General features: G+C 37.0%; 1 protein-coding gene across 1 annotated transcript; it reads right to left on the reverse strand.

Annotated features, from left to right (window-relative positions):
- Positions 1 to 1,010: 1,010 nt before the first annotated feature.
- On the reverse strand, positions 1,011 to 13,624 carry LOC145765457 (uncharacterized). The gene is made up of 4 exons (XM_082577283.1): positions 13,288 to 13,624; positions 4,498 to 4,663; positions 2,679 to 2,770; positions 1,011 to 2,544 (listed from the first exon to the last, which is right to left on the reverse strand). The coding sequence occupies exons 1-4, from the start codon at positions 13,537 to 13,539 to the stop codon at positions 2,290 to 2,292; spliced, it is 765 nt and encodes a 254-aa protein (XP_082433409.1). The 5' UTR covers positions 13,540 to 13,624; the 3' UTR covers positions 1,011 to 2,289.
- Between the last annotated feature and the right edge of the window lie 396 nt (positions 13,625 to 14,020).

Raw genomic sequence — 14,020 nt, forward strand, 5'->3', positions numbered from 1 at the left:
CATTTCAACGGGAAAGAAAAGCTTCTTCTATTCGATTTTGAGATAAACGATACAGCTAAGGTTGAAAGAGTAAACAATGACTGCAAAATCTCTGAAAATGATGGAACAACTACAACAAGGAAAGCTGCGATTCCTGCGAAGCACAGTATCATATTTGGACTAGTTGACATTGTCTGCCTCATGGCTTACATTTTTCTACTTTTGATATTTTATTTTGAAACTTTGCAGCCAAGCAAGATATCGGATGAATGGGGTCCACTGCCGGATGACGATTCTGAGACAAGTTATTTACCAATGTTTTCCTTTTGAAGTTTGAACCACGTGCTATGAAAACCTTTCAATGACTGTAAACCTTCCGGTTATATTAGTTTATCCCAATGTCTGGTCACTGTGAAGAAAATTGAAAATAAGAATGAAGACTTATGCGTCGACTGCAAAGTCTTTTGATTTATGGTTGGATGCTATAAAAATTAAGCAGTAGGTGAAAAAGTTGGTAAGGTGCTTGGCTTCCAATCATAGCCTACAATCTTGCTTTGACAGTCAATCACGCTGAATGTTGAAAATATTGCTAATCTCTCATCAAATTGGGGTGACCAAACTGTGATCAGCAGCATCTAGCATGAATGACATGTACATTATAAATTACAACACAAAATATAACTTTCCATGATATCAAAATACGCAAAAAAACGGACATCAAAGAAATACATGTAAAAATCGGAGGGGCATAAAGCGAATGTGCAGATATGTATTTCGTGTGTATGTATGTATTTCGTGTGTATTTCGTGTAAATTTTCAGTATATCGAAAATGTGTTAGATATGTGCAATTTTTACTCTCTGTGTTGCATCGTTTAAGTTATTAGGGTAGTAGGCCTAATCTTCCTTTCTACAGCTATCTAGCAACTTGCAAAATAAGTATGATGAGTGATGACAAACGTATCATCCTCAAAGTTTCATAATGCTCAGTGATAAAAATAAAGATGAAATTCTGCCCATGTGTGAATTGTGATATTTATTTGCAAGTTTAACACTGAAACTACTGCAGTAAATAGAACGATTAAAATACGAATACGATGGATCAAATAATACTTTGTTCAGAACGTTAGATTGAATATAATTCAAAGACAATCGTTCATATTCCAACGAAAAAGGCGAAGTTACACAATCGGTGAGTTCTTATCACAAAACATCACTACATTCGTGACAGCGTGGATAGAAATGGCATTGCTAAAACGGTATTTTATCAATTCGCTGGCCTCGTAACAGAGCTTCATCGTTTCAGAAAATTACGGAAAATGCTATTCGATAAATTATGACTTGATAAAGTAGCAAGCAGGAACATACAAAGTATAATAAGTTAAAACTGAACAAATATAGCGTAACAGAAAACCAAAGTGACAGAGATGTCAAAGAATGCACAGCAGAAAGTTACGTCCCAAAATTATGATTTTGCAAGTGGTAAAAAATTACCAGCAAACTAAGCAATAAAGAAGTCAAGTTGTATGTCTGAAAGGTCGGTTCAACCGATGCCATGCTTGGTAATTCCAACATCCGTTAATACTCCTAATGTGTTGCCTTTGCGGAAGGGTCACATACAGTGGTGTAATGCAAGATTTTTTTAAGAGGGATTCCAAATTTTTTGCACCATTTGCTAATGATTCGATTACTAAAATAAAATACTATTCAAAAAACAAAATAAATGTGTTAAGAATTACCGAACTCTATTATCAGAAACAAAACGAAAGATATGTCTAAATTTCTTTAAAATTTAAACAAGTAATTTTACGACTCAATTTCAAAATTGGCTATACTAGGCCTAAGTTAAAAGTGGTTACAACGAGTCAAGTCTGAAAAAAATCAAATTCATATGACTAACTCACTAGTAAAATACTCAATAGCATTGCAAACCTGGCAACTCTGGAACAAATCAATAAACTGCCACAGCTTCGCCAAGATGATTTCGATATTGGGCCATGATTTTAGCGTTTTCATGTTTTGGTGAGATTTTGTAGCTTTTTCGTTGGCTGCTATCCAAACAACTTATACAAACTCGGTTATCGGAAAGTTTTCAATGCAAGAAGTGATATACGAATTTAAACAACTGTTTTATCAACTCCCAATCAATCTAGGAAAGCGACGTTGCTCATTACAAAGTTAACTTTTGTAAGATTTTGTAATTTAGCTGCAATAATTACCTGACTGAAGAATTACATTGCTGTAGTTTTGATTTTTCAGATTAAATTGCTAAAGGAATATTGAATACGAAGTACCGGAACAAATTCAAACACTTATATTTTATTTCTATAATATTTTATTGCACAAAATCCAGCAAGTATAGCCGAAGCAAGAAGACACGCTCTTCTCTTTGAAGTACGGAGATTCTGTATTGCGATGGGATTTTCCACCATTATTTCTTCAGCACCAGAACAATTAACATTCTTACGTGGAAAAGGTTGCTTCGGGATATCCACGCCTAAAAACTCGCACAATGGTTCCCATCCTTCAGTGACATTATACACGAGCAACTTGTCTTTGGGAGCAGCCTATAGATTTTAGGTTTTTAACACAGGTTTGCTATGCATATTTTTAATTAACAAAGACTGCGCCTTGCTAAAATGTAGACTAGGGCAACAAAACTATGCTACAAAAGGTACAAGTAATGAACTATACAACATACTTGTAAAACATAAGCATTGTGGCGACGAAAATGCATGCGATCCACCAATTCATTTTCGATAGGGGCCACTTGAGATCCGAATATCACCTTCACTGAAAAGAGCAACTGATGACGATTAAAAATTACAAGATTACTTAAAGATAGTTCAGTGTTTAAAGAGTGTATAAGTAAAGTACATAGTCAAGCTTCTTTCATTGAAAAAAACAAAAACAAAAAAACTCTTGACTGAACTTTTAACAACAGATGACAGTTTATGACAACTACGAAGTGGCGCCAGGTAATATTTTTATTGCGGTTACGACTAAGACACTTTATCAGCCCATATTTTATTACAGATTTAAACATTTTTATTGTTACAACTTTGACATTTCACATTCATGATGTACTGTACAGTGAGGACTGAGGAGGATATTAGCCTACTATTGTAGACTTATGTAGCGGACGCTGCTTTTCAGCATACACGCTCATACGTAGCCATCAGTAGAATGGCGACATTCCTGGGCGAAGTCGGCAAGGAATGATCGGACACGAGGTCGACTTTGCTGCTGTATGTCCACTGGCTCAAATCCAACCGAGTAGTGCTTACTCACAAGTATATTTGTTTATGAATTTAATCTTCGACTAATCTTCGATCCAATAACACAAAAGCAAGAAAAGAAAACACCCGAATGAGAAACGTTTCACCACCGAAAACTGGACAGAAGGTATTGTCGCTTCTACATTATTAACAGTCTTGAGTCAGAAATCATAGCTGCTGCACCAAAATCATAGCATATAGAGTATAGACTCTGAACACAATACTAAACTGATTTAAACGTCACACTAGCGGCAGCAGAAGTAGAAGCAGTAGCGACAATAAAACTGATACATTGATATCTCACATCTGGTATACTGACATACTGATTTAAAGTCATGATTTAAGCTTCTTTAAAAAAGGTTCTAGTTGGAACGGCGAGTTTTACGTACAATCATACAACGCAACACGACTGCAAATCTACATAACGATGAACCATGGTTGGAATTCGGCATAGCGCCTTACAAAAAGTTGATTACTGAATTGAATTCCCGAGACGTGCAAAGCAGTTCGCGGTATGTGCTCAAAGGCCAGAACTTTCTGGAACAATTATAATGACGTGAAACGTCACGTCAGAGCTCTCTGGCGCTACAACTTACAATGATATTCCTTTGGGGGGAATGACAGTTGATGGTGAGAGTGCAAAAAAAAACGAAAAAGTCTAAGAACTGGGCTAGAAAATGTCTTGTAGACGAAGAAAACATATCAACGCCTGACTTTTGAAATTGCTGTAACTTTTTAGCTGTTTATGGTTGAACTGACAACTGACTAGTGGGAAACCAATTTTTTTTTACTATAATCGCCTGGCAACACTACATGACATGCGCGTATAAATCTGCGCCGACAAGTCGAGCTCCAATGTTTTCAGAACTGTGCGGTATAAACTATTACACAGGAAAATCTGTAGACTTGTGATTGTTTTAACATCTAGCTTCCCTTTTTCTAATTAAGATGACGTTCACCAAATAAATTGTTTCAGTAACCCAAGCATATTATTATTAATGAAAATTAGGTCATCATAAAAAATCACTAAAAACTAGCATTTCTTGCAAAACAGTATTTACAAAATAACGAAACTAAATGGAAAGAATTCAAAGCAGAAGTGTACTTGTGGAGGAAACTATTTATTAGATGAACAGTTAGATCAGAAGTGGAACCGGTTTCCCAATTGTCATCCTGTAACATTCATTACTATGCACACCAACCAATACACAAAATTTCACAAAAAATGTACTATGCACTTACTCATTTGTTCAAGGAAACGATTGAATTCCCTCATTGTAAATGGGTTTAAACAAGTTGAAATGGCAATAAATTTTAACATAACAGAAATGGATATCTTTGCACTAGATTGACGTTGCTTGCTAAAGCTTTTATACCATGCGTCTTCATCCCGAGTAGTAAAAATAATCTAAATAAAATGTGTAATAGAAATTGTAAAAGTAAAGCAAGCTTTCGATGACTTCTGGACCTTTACGACTTTTAAGCTTAGACCAGGAGTGTCCAGAGTCCGGCTCGCGGGCCAAATCCGGTCCGTGATATATTTTTGTATGGCCCGCGCCTGTTGTTGTACAATTTGTTATTTTTGGCCCGCAGACACACAGAAATCATACTAATTTAACTTGAATTTTTAAAAAGATTAGTGCAGACACTATTTCTGACAAAAGCCAGGCGAGAAAAGTTAAAATCATTGTTGCGTCATAATTGCGAAATCAACTATTATTGCTTAAAGACTAAGAGCCTACTACAGTAAATAGTGGTAGGCTACAGTCAGCATTCATTTATTTTCAAGCTAGCAAATTCAAAGACCACTTTCGAGATTGTTACACGGTTGTAAAGGGTGTATTGCTAATCGCTTAGATTCTGCTTGAACCCTGATGAGGCTCCAGATCACGTACAGCTAATTGAGCTTAGAACTGCGAGTAACATCTTTCTCTCTCGCCTTTTCACCAGCATTTGGATAAAAACAAGTTTCCAGAAATGCAACAGTTTTCAAAGAAAATGTTGAGCTTGTTCTGTTCAATTCAACATATTTGTGAGCAGACGTTCTCTTGTTATGAATTTGAACAAGAACCGCTTGAGATCAAAGCTGAGCGACTGCCACCTACGTGATATTTTACGCTTATCTACCAGTAATCTCGAACCAGACTTGACCTAGGTAGGCTATAGAAATCAAGACGTCAGTTTCATCCTTCACATTAACCTTAACAGAATACTTGAACCTGCATACTGCTTTATTGTATGAAAACGCCATTAAATAACACGATTATTACTTATAGATGCAAAACTTTTACGCAAAACAAGGCTGTTGGCCCACGGGCACTTCTGCACTATCAAATATGGAAAAATGAACTATATTTTATAAATTAGTATGAATCCATGATTTTCTTTAATGACTAATTCTATTGGCCCTGGGGATGGATATGTCGTGTGAATTGAAGTAACTGGTAATGCTTTGATATGCGCAGATACGCTTTGATATACGATAAACCTTTGATATGCGCAGTGCACACATCTCCACAGGACATATGCACTCGTGTTCGAAACTTGAGTTGGCATTTTTTGCCGACGCAATTCATATTTTGTACAATTAGGTTACTTCAGCATTTACTTATTACCTCGGCAATTGCCGACTCCAAATTAGAAGGCTATGTGTCTTCCAGGGTGTTGGTCAACGTTATGTAATTACAGACAAACAAAATAGTGTGCAGAATTTTGCATGACGATCGCGACAGGCTGATATGTGGAACGTGGGTCTACAAATAGTGCATTATAATCGGTTAGGCTGAAAATTGGAAACTTTCAGAAATCGCTTTTAGAATTGGTGGAAAATTCTCACTCTCTAGAATTGACTTACTTCAGTAAAAAATCGACGCCAATGGTCTTGGGTAAGATGTCTCTGCGACAAGTCAGCCTCAGTCAATTGTCTTGCGTCAGAATTTTGTCTAACAGCAAGTTAAAATCAGGTGATGTAAAGCCCCGAAATGATGTGAAAAATCTGATACCTCAATTTCCAAAGTAAAGGTCCCATACTCAGTTACTGAGCTTTGGGGGAATGAATAGATAAGGTTCTTATCATACTAAGCCTTCGGCACTAACGAGAGTAGGGTTGAGTGGTTGACTGCCGAGAAACACGAGAGTAGGGTTGCTAGTTCCTTTCTCTCGACTGCCTTTGCTTCAGAAACTATGCCCACCCTAATTATTACCAGAGATGTACGTATACGCTGCAAATTCTACGCCGTAGACTTGCGGCGTAGACTTTTTGTTTACGCTAACGCTTGCGACCACATTTTTTGGATACTTATCGCTTGAGGCTACGCCGTAAAGTTTTTCCGTTTTTTTAGCGCATAGCGTCAACGCATACTTTTTAATGTCTTAGCTGTTGTTTGCATTTTTTTTATCAAATTTTCCAAATTTTGAATAAGTTGAAAGAATGTTTTCAATGGGCAAAGACATATTGAAACTAAAATGCAGCAAAATGTCAGATGAACAGTGGCGCCGGCAGGGGGGGGGGCAGGCGGGGCAGCTTCCCCACCAATGTTTTGGGCATCATCTTTTTAATTTTTTTTATTTTAATAATACATATTTTTTTTTTTTTAATATTTGGATCCCAACCTCAAGTAAGTCAACTCAAGTTGCAAGGGGGGGGGGGGGGGGGGGGGGGGGGGGGGTAAAAGCTCTCTCTTTAAAAAAAAGTATGGAAAACCTTGATGACTGAATTGTACAGTAGATAAAAAGATTTTCTACAGAAGCAAAGATATAGACTTTTTAAACTTTTAACTAACGTCACATTGATGTAGAAAAATAACCTGTTAAATTTTTGATACCTCACACACCCATGACTTCTTCCGCGCGCATTTTGGCATTGGTTGCTTGCGGTGATTCTTTCACTTAAACAAAACGTTTTGTTTCAGCAGTTTTGAGTTGTTCAATTCTTAAGTTGTAAAGGAGACTCAATTTCTCCAATATTTATCATTTATGTTTCTTCTTTAATGTCAGCAGAGTATAAAACTTGTAAAAGTTTTTCATCCATACGACGTCATAAATGAAATTATATCTCAAATCGGCGTTATGACGTGACATCATCTAAACATTTTACCGAATAATAAATTAACAAATTCGATCGTCAAAAGTGGTTTGGTGGTGGTAAATATTACGTAATGGAAAAAATGTGATAAGGTTGGAAGACATTACGTCATGTATTTTCAATACAAATTGAAGTTAAAAATTTACTTTTTTGTTCATAGTCGTAACTCGCAATCCACCTTCAAAGTGGTACTACAAAGAACAATTTTCGATAAGGGGGGCATCAAGAATAAGTCGACATGACTTTTAACCCTTAGAAGGTTGGGCTCCTGGAGTCTTGCTCAGTTTTGGGGGGGGGGGGCTGTCGATTCTTCTTATGCTTTAGGAGTGATATCTCTGTTATTTTGGCACGGTTTCAAAATTTGAGATTCACTTTGTAAAATTATTCACGCTGAGCATATCCGAAAATTAACACTATGTGAATTTTAGAACTGCTCATATACGTTGTAATGTTGAGGTCACTTATGAGTGTAATTTGTAGCGTGAGTTTACACATTATTTTTTGGTAGAATAGGCCTAATGAAGAACGTGCATTGTAATGTTGTGATTAATTTTTTTTACATTATTTTTCATACAGCCAATGCCCTTCACGCTGTGAAACAGTTAGGATTAACAAGACATGGGCCAAATTAATTACTTTCATCTAGCTGGTGGGAAAATGTTTCACAATAGAATATGAAATATTTCAGAGGATGTGCTGAGAAATGCCTTATATCTTTAAATTTATAACCTTTATTTGCTCAAAATTTCAGCTCAATAGAGGTGAATAAAAGTTAGGAAAAGTCAAGAAATCTCGTAGTCGCAGCCTCAGTGGTTTTAGAGATACAACTGTTGATTGAATTGTTGAAAAGTTGAATTGACAAGCCTCCCCCCCAAACTTCAAAGGGTTTGCATTGAGTCAACAGATCTATGCCTTAGGGTTTACGTCAGCTCCGGAGATCAGTAAAATATAAGGTTGTCATCTTCGGTGCAACAAGACCATTGATTGATTGGCTTAGTGAGGATTCGTAGTCCCATTGCTTTCATTTTGAGTGATCATACTGATTTTCAATTTATTCCTACAAGACGTTATGTAATGAAAAAATATATAACTAAGGTTGGAAGACATTACGTCATGTCTTTTCAATTCAAAATGAAGTTTAAAATTTATTCTTTTTTCATAGTCGTAATCAGGGGCTCCGGACACTTCCTGAGAGTGGGGGGAAATTTTGGCAGGACCGGGAATGATGTTTTGACATCGAAAAGGGGCTTATTGGATTATTTCATCACATATACTTCTGGGAGGTCGCCCCCAGACCCACTTTGCATTACTGAAAGCTTGAGTTTCTTATACGTACAGCGTCTTAGGCGAAATGTATCGCGCCAAAGGCGCAAAATTTTTGCTTTTCAGCACGATTTAAAATCAAAAAATTATTTCAACAAATCTAAAATCGCGAGCAAAAGCTTTTTAACTTTTGCCACATTTTTTGAAGTTTTGAGACAATTTTGTCCGGAAGAGGGGACGTACGCAAAAATCCCTCTCAGTATTCTTCCTTGACCCAAGTCTCCAAATTTTGCACATAAAAGGTTAGATTTAAACGGTCAAAAACGTTGAGGTCAAAGCTCGGCCTACATTCAACTCAGAAAAAATAAAATTAAAGCTAAAAATGCATTAACTCTTACAACAACTGAAAATAGAGACATCTTGATCGATACTACAGGAAGGCCTAACATCTGCGTCGTGTAAGAAATAACAGTAGACAAAAAATGGAATTTTACAAATTAAAATATTATTTAAAAATAAATAGGAATTTTACTTGATTAAGCAAATAGCTGTCCCTTGCCTCAGCTATCCCTTGCAATCAATTTTAAAAGCCACCCATCGCCTCTCCATCAGCAAAATCGCATGGCATGGCAAAACCATCAAGCCAAACTAGTTCAAAATAAGGCGAAGAGAAGCTATCTCCGCGAAAAAAACCGCCGAGTTCCAACAATTCAACGCCGAATGACATTGAAATAGTGCAACTGTAGTAGATTTCGTTTGTGAGTGGTAAAAAAGCGAAATTAAGCAGTTTGTTGCAGGGTCAAATCACTATATTTCAACAAGAAAATTGCAATTTGTAACCCAATGTCTCAAAAACTCATGAATTTTTGATATAAGGTGCACTTGAATGAGCTAAATCCGATAAAAGAAATTTCAGTGAAATCCATCGAGAAATGGCGAAGCTACACTGATTTGATTGTACCACTAGAGGCGCTGTGCGCAATATGGTAAAAATACAAATATTGATATAATTCAAATTCGAACAAAAAATTCGCAGTTCTAATGCTAGGAATGTGGCGAAAACTGGTAATGTACCATTTTTGAGGGTGTAGAATTCAAAAATGAGGTCAAATTAAGCAAAAAAGACTTGCAAATGGGTCAAAACTGGGATTTTATTTTCAAAAGTGACCCATTTCAAGCGCGTGCCCTCCGAAAAGGGGACTGTGTTTCGTAAAAATAAAAATAGTAAAATGACCTTCGGGAATCAAGGAATCATGTCCAATATTCAAAATAGGTGCCTCAATGCGTTTTATAGACAAATTTTAAATTTTAAAATTGCAATGAAAAAAACTCTGAAATAGCACAAAATACTGTAATTTAGTGATCAAATTCAAACATGAAAAGTTTTTACAATTTTTCATACAGTTTTTACAAGTTTTTTACAACTCATTGGGGCACCTATTTTGAATATTGGACATGATTCCTTGATTCCTGAAGGTCATTTTTCTATTTTTGAAACATTGTCCCCTTTTTAGAGGGCACGCGCTTGAAATGGGTCACTTTTGAAAATAAAATCCCAGTTTTGACCCATTTGCAAGTCCTTTTTTCTTAATTTGACCTCATTTTTGAATTCTACACCCCCAAAAATTGTACATTACCAGTTTTCGCCACATTCCTAGCATTAGAACTGCGAATTTTATCAATATTTGTATTTTTACCATATCGCGCACAGCGCCTCTAGTGGTACAATCAAATCAGTGTAGCTCCGCCATTTCTCGATGGATTTCACTGAAATTTCTTTTATCAGATTTAGCTCATTCAAGTGCACCTTATATCAAAAATTCATGAGTTTTTGAGACATTGGGTTACACCCCTTGTTGAATTATAATGATTTGACCCTGCAGTGAGAAATTATGACGTCACACATAGCGCATTGTGATGCGTATATTTTTGACAGGATAGTTTGGCGTTGTCTTGCGAGTCGGAGTTTCCAAGCAAAAAACTCAAAAGTTGTGCAACAAAATAAAAAAATGAAAATAAAAACACAGAAGTAAAAAATATTAAAAATTAAATTTTTATTACTACATTAGTGGGGGGGGGGTAATTTTGCATTAGTTACCCCCCACTCCAATTGGTGGGGGGTAATCACCCCAGCGTGGAAGCTACACCGTTATGGTTGGCGAATCGCAGCTGCTCGCTGTACTAGTGAGTGCTCAGCCTTGTGCTGATAGCCGGGAAGAACGCCCCTTTCTTCACAATGTCCTCTGCCCTGGCGCCTGCTGGTTTTGTTGGCTCTTTCTTTGTTTCCACAAAGATAAGAGTTAAACTGACTGGTAAAGCGGTGGTTGAATAAATTTGTGGCAGAATACGGTGCGATACTGATGAGCCCAGCCTCATGGGCGAAACACGTGTCTATCGCTGTCAATTCTTGCTACAAATCGGCTGCCGAGAAACATATTGTTGATTGGATGGTCTGAATGGCTAGCGTGGAAGCTACACCGTTATGGTTGGCGAATCGCAGCTGCTCGCTGTACTAGTGAGTGCTCAGCCTTGTGCTGATAGCCGGAAAGAACGCCCCTTTCTTCACAATCTAAACAGCTATTTGTAAAACAAAACTTGAATATATCAGAAATAGCCTAAAGTAACTTCATTGTCTCAAAGCTTTTTGTTTGACACTCATCGAGATGTATGACCTCTATGACGTTACATTTTCTACACTTTGGGTTGACTTCAGAGCATAAAAGTTAGTGACTTAAAAAAAAGCAATCAAACTATGTCTCTAAAACAAAGTTTGCCTAATTTTAAACGAAATTGCATTAAAAGAGCGAGTTTTGCCAATACCAAACATTCAAATATCTCAGTCTGGAATTAGCAACAAGAAAACATAGAGGCTTAGCTTTATTTCCGAAAAATGTCGAAGAAAACATGATCTTATCCTTTTGCTATGCCACCGGACAGCACCATTTTACAGAAATATTCATACCCACAATTTTGTTAAAAATGCTCTCAGAATGCACCAAACTGAAAGTAATTTTTCAAAATTATCTGGGGGAGGCCCCCCAGACCCCCCGCCGCTAAGTGTCGCCTTCGGCAAACACGTCATTGGGCTGCGCCCGCCGGCTGTCAACACCACCCCTTTCAAAATTTTTGACTACGCTACTGTCTTGCACTGTCAATATTTTGCCTCACCATTGTTGAAGGTCTGGCGGCGCCACTGCAGATGAACACTTTCAGATGCTTGTGTTTCTTCATGGAAATTCAAAATAAAACTTGTTTGTTACCATGTGAATGTTTGGCACCCAGCAAACAAAATGAGTTTGCGCTAGTGTATGCGCTGACGCCGCCAACTTTTTTTACAAGCCACGTTGACGCATACGGCGTACGGTTTTTCGAACATTTGCGTTTACGCTGACGGCATCAATATTCTTTGTAGGCGAGTACATCACTGATTATTACACCCTAGGTAGAAGTGAGTGATGTTTATCAACAACCAGCTTAAGCCGAGGGTAGGGATGGGCAACATAGAATTTCGAATAGTTGCAATCCGAATATCTAATTATTCGAATTGAAATGACATTTCAAATCGAATTTTCCAAACCGAAATTAATAAATCCCCTTTTCCGACTACCAAAATTTTTTATCGATTTTTCGCTGATCAATTACATTCGGCTCAGCGATAGCTCTTCGCTCTAGCGAAAACGGCTAGCCAGCTCTCTACCAGTGCGGTTTGTGGACGTCAGAAGACCCTTGTGCTGTGGATTTGCATTTATTTTTATCGTACGAAGCATGGAGCACAATTCAACTCTGGATGAGGCTACCGCTACACCTAGTGTCGGAAGTTCCACAACAATGCAGCAATGAAATGAATGATAGTTCCTGTGTTGAAGCGACAAATACTTTAGCATCTAGTAACGACGACAATGAACAGCTTTCAGCTGCCGAGGAAATCCGATCGTACCTTAAGGCAAAAGTGCCAAACAGCGATGCAAGACTGCAAGTGAATGGTGGAACAAAAATAAAGAAAAGTTCCTGCTGTGGTTTGATCTTGCCAGGAAGTATTTACTATTCAGCCACTCCTGCATCGCAACAAAGACTTGCTCTCCTAGGCAGTTACTGTTGTTTTTCGTTTCGTTGCCACTTTTCAATTATGCGTCTTCAATAAAACCACGATAAAAACAAAGCTTTTTGACATTTTCTGAAATTAAAAAAGATTATTCTAGAATAGGTATTCGAAATTCTAAATTCGAAAAATTATTCTAGAATAATTCTAGAATAGTTTATTCTTCTATTTTGCCCATCCCTAGCCGAGGGTCAAACCAGGTTTGCATCATTGGAAAGCCAACACCTTATCCGCTGCGCTACCCCACTACCGTTTTCCCACGTAGTCTAGACATTGCAGAAAAAATGTGAGGTTTAATTTGTGTATTTTAGTGGACATCAATTATACAATAGTTAATTCAGAATTTTTTCAGATCATTATGGCTTTCTGTTTGTAGAAATATCATGTATGTTTGCCAATATGGGCTACCTAACTTAGATCATGGATGAAAAATGACTTAAAGTGATCGGTGTTTAAAACACATACTTATATGTGGTATTAACAACTTAACTGTATTAGGGACTTGTTTTTAGTGTTCAAATAAAATATTTTGACTTATATCAGATATTTAATTAAACATGACCGTATAGTATTAAACTTATCAAACCTTTGCATCAGGAAATGCTTGATGAATTTCTTCCCAAAAATAAAATGGTGGTGCATCAGTAACTGCATCTACATTTTTATACATGTTTTGAAAATCTTCCACTGTTCCTCCTCCTTCAAATATCTTCATCCATTCCTTTGAGTGATACCACCAATGCTCAAGAAAGTCATAAGTATTATATCCTAGCATAGACAGTGCTGCACACATTGTCTTTGTGCCTGTCTTGGGATACCCAGCAAGAATGACTTTCATTTAAGTATTTCTTTTTGTAAATATATTAGCAAACTGAAGTCAACAGATAGGTTTACTTCTAAAATATTTCTCCAAATGCTGAAGATTTACAGTACGCCTGCCAAACATAAATACTGTATGTTAACAAATGCTCTGTTTTCATATTCAAGTAAGCATTATACAAGGCATAGCGATCCGTATTCACAGGCCTTGCCTAAGTGCAAACTAGAAGTCGATGAAATTTCGATTTTGCACTCTAGTCTAAATTAACTTTATATCCCTTTAAAACAGGGGTCACCAAACTTTTTTCTCTGAGGGCGAGATTGCTGCGAGATTAACAGCTGTGGGCCGGATGCAAATTGCGAAAAGATATACAACTATTTAGAATCTCCACCGACTAGAATTGAGCACAATAATTATATAACTGAGTCAGCGGTGGAATAGCAAAGTTGTGATGAAAATCGAAAGGTTGCTGGAAAATTTATGCCCTGCTGTAATACAC

This window comes from Aplidium turbinatum, chromosome 2 (genome assembly GCF_918807975.1).
Source record: "Aplidium turbinatum chromosome 2, kaAplTurb1.1, whole genome shotgun sequence".
Taxonomy (NCBI): domain Eukaryota; kingdom Metazoa; phylum Chordata; class Ascidiacea; order Aplousobranchia; family Polyclinidae; genus Aplidium; species Aplidium turbinatum.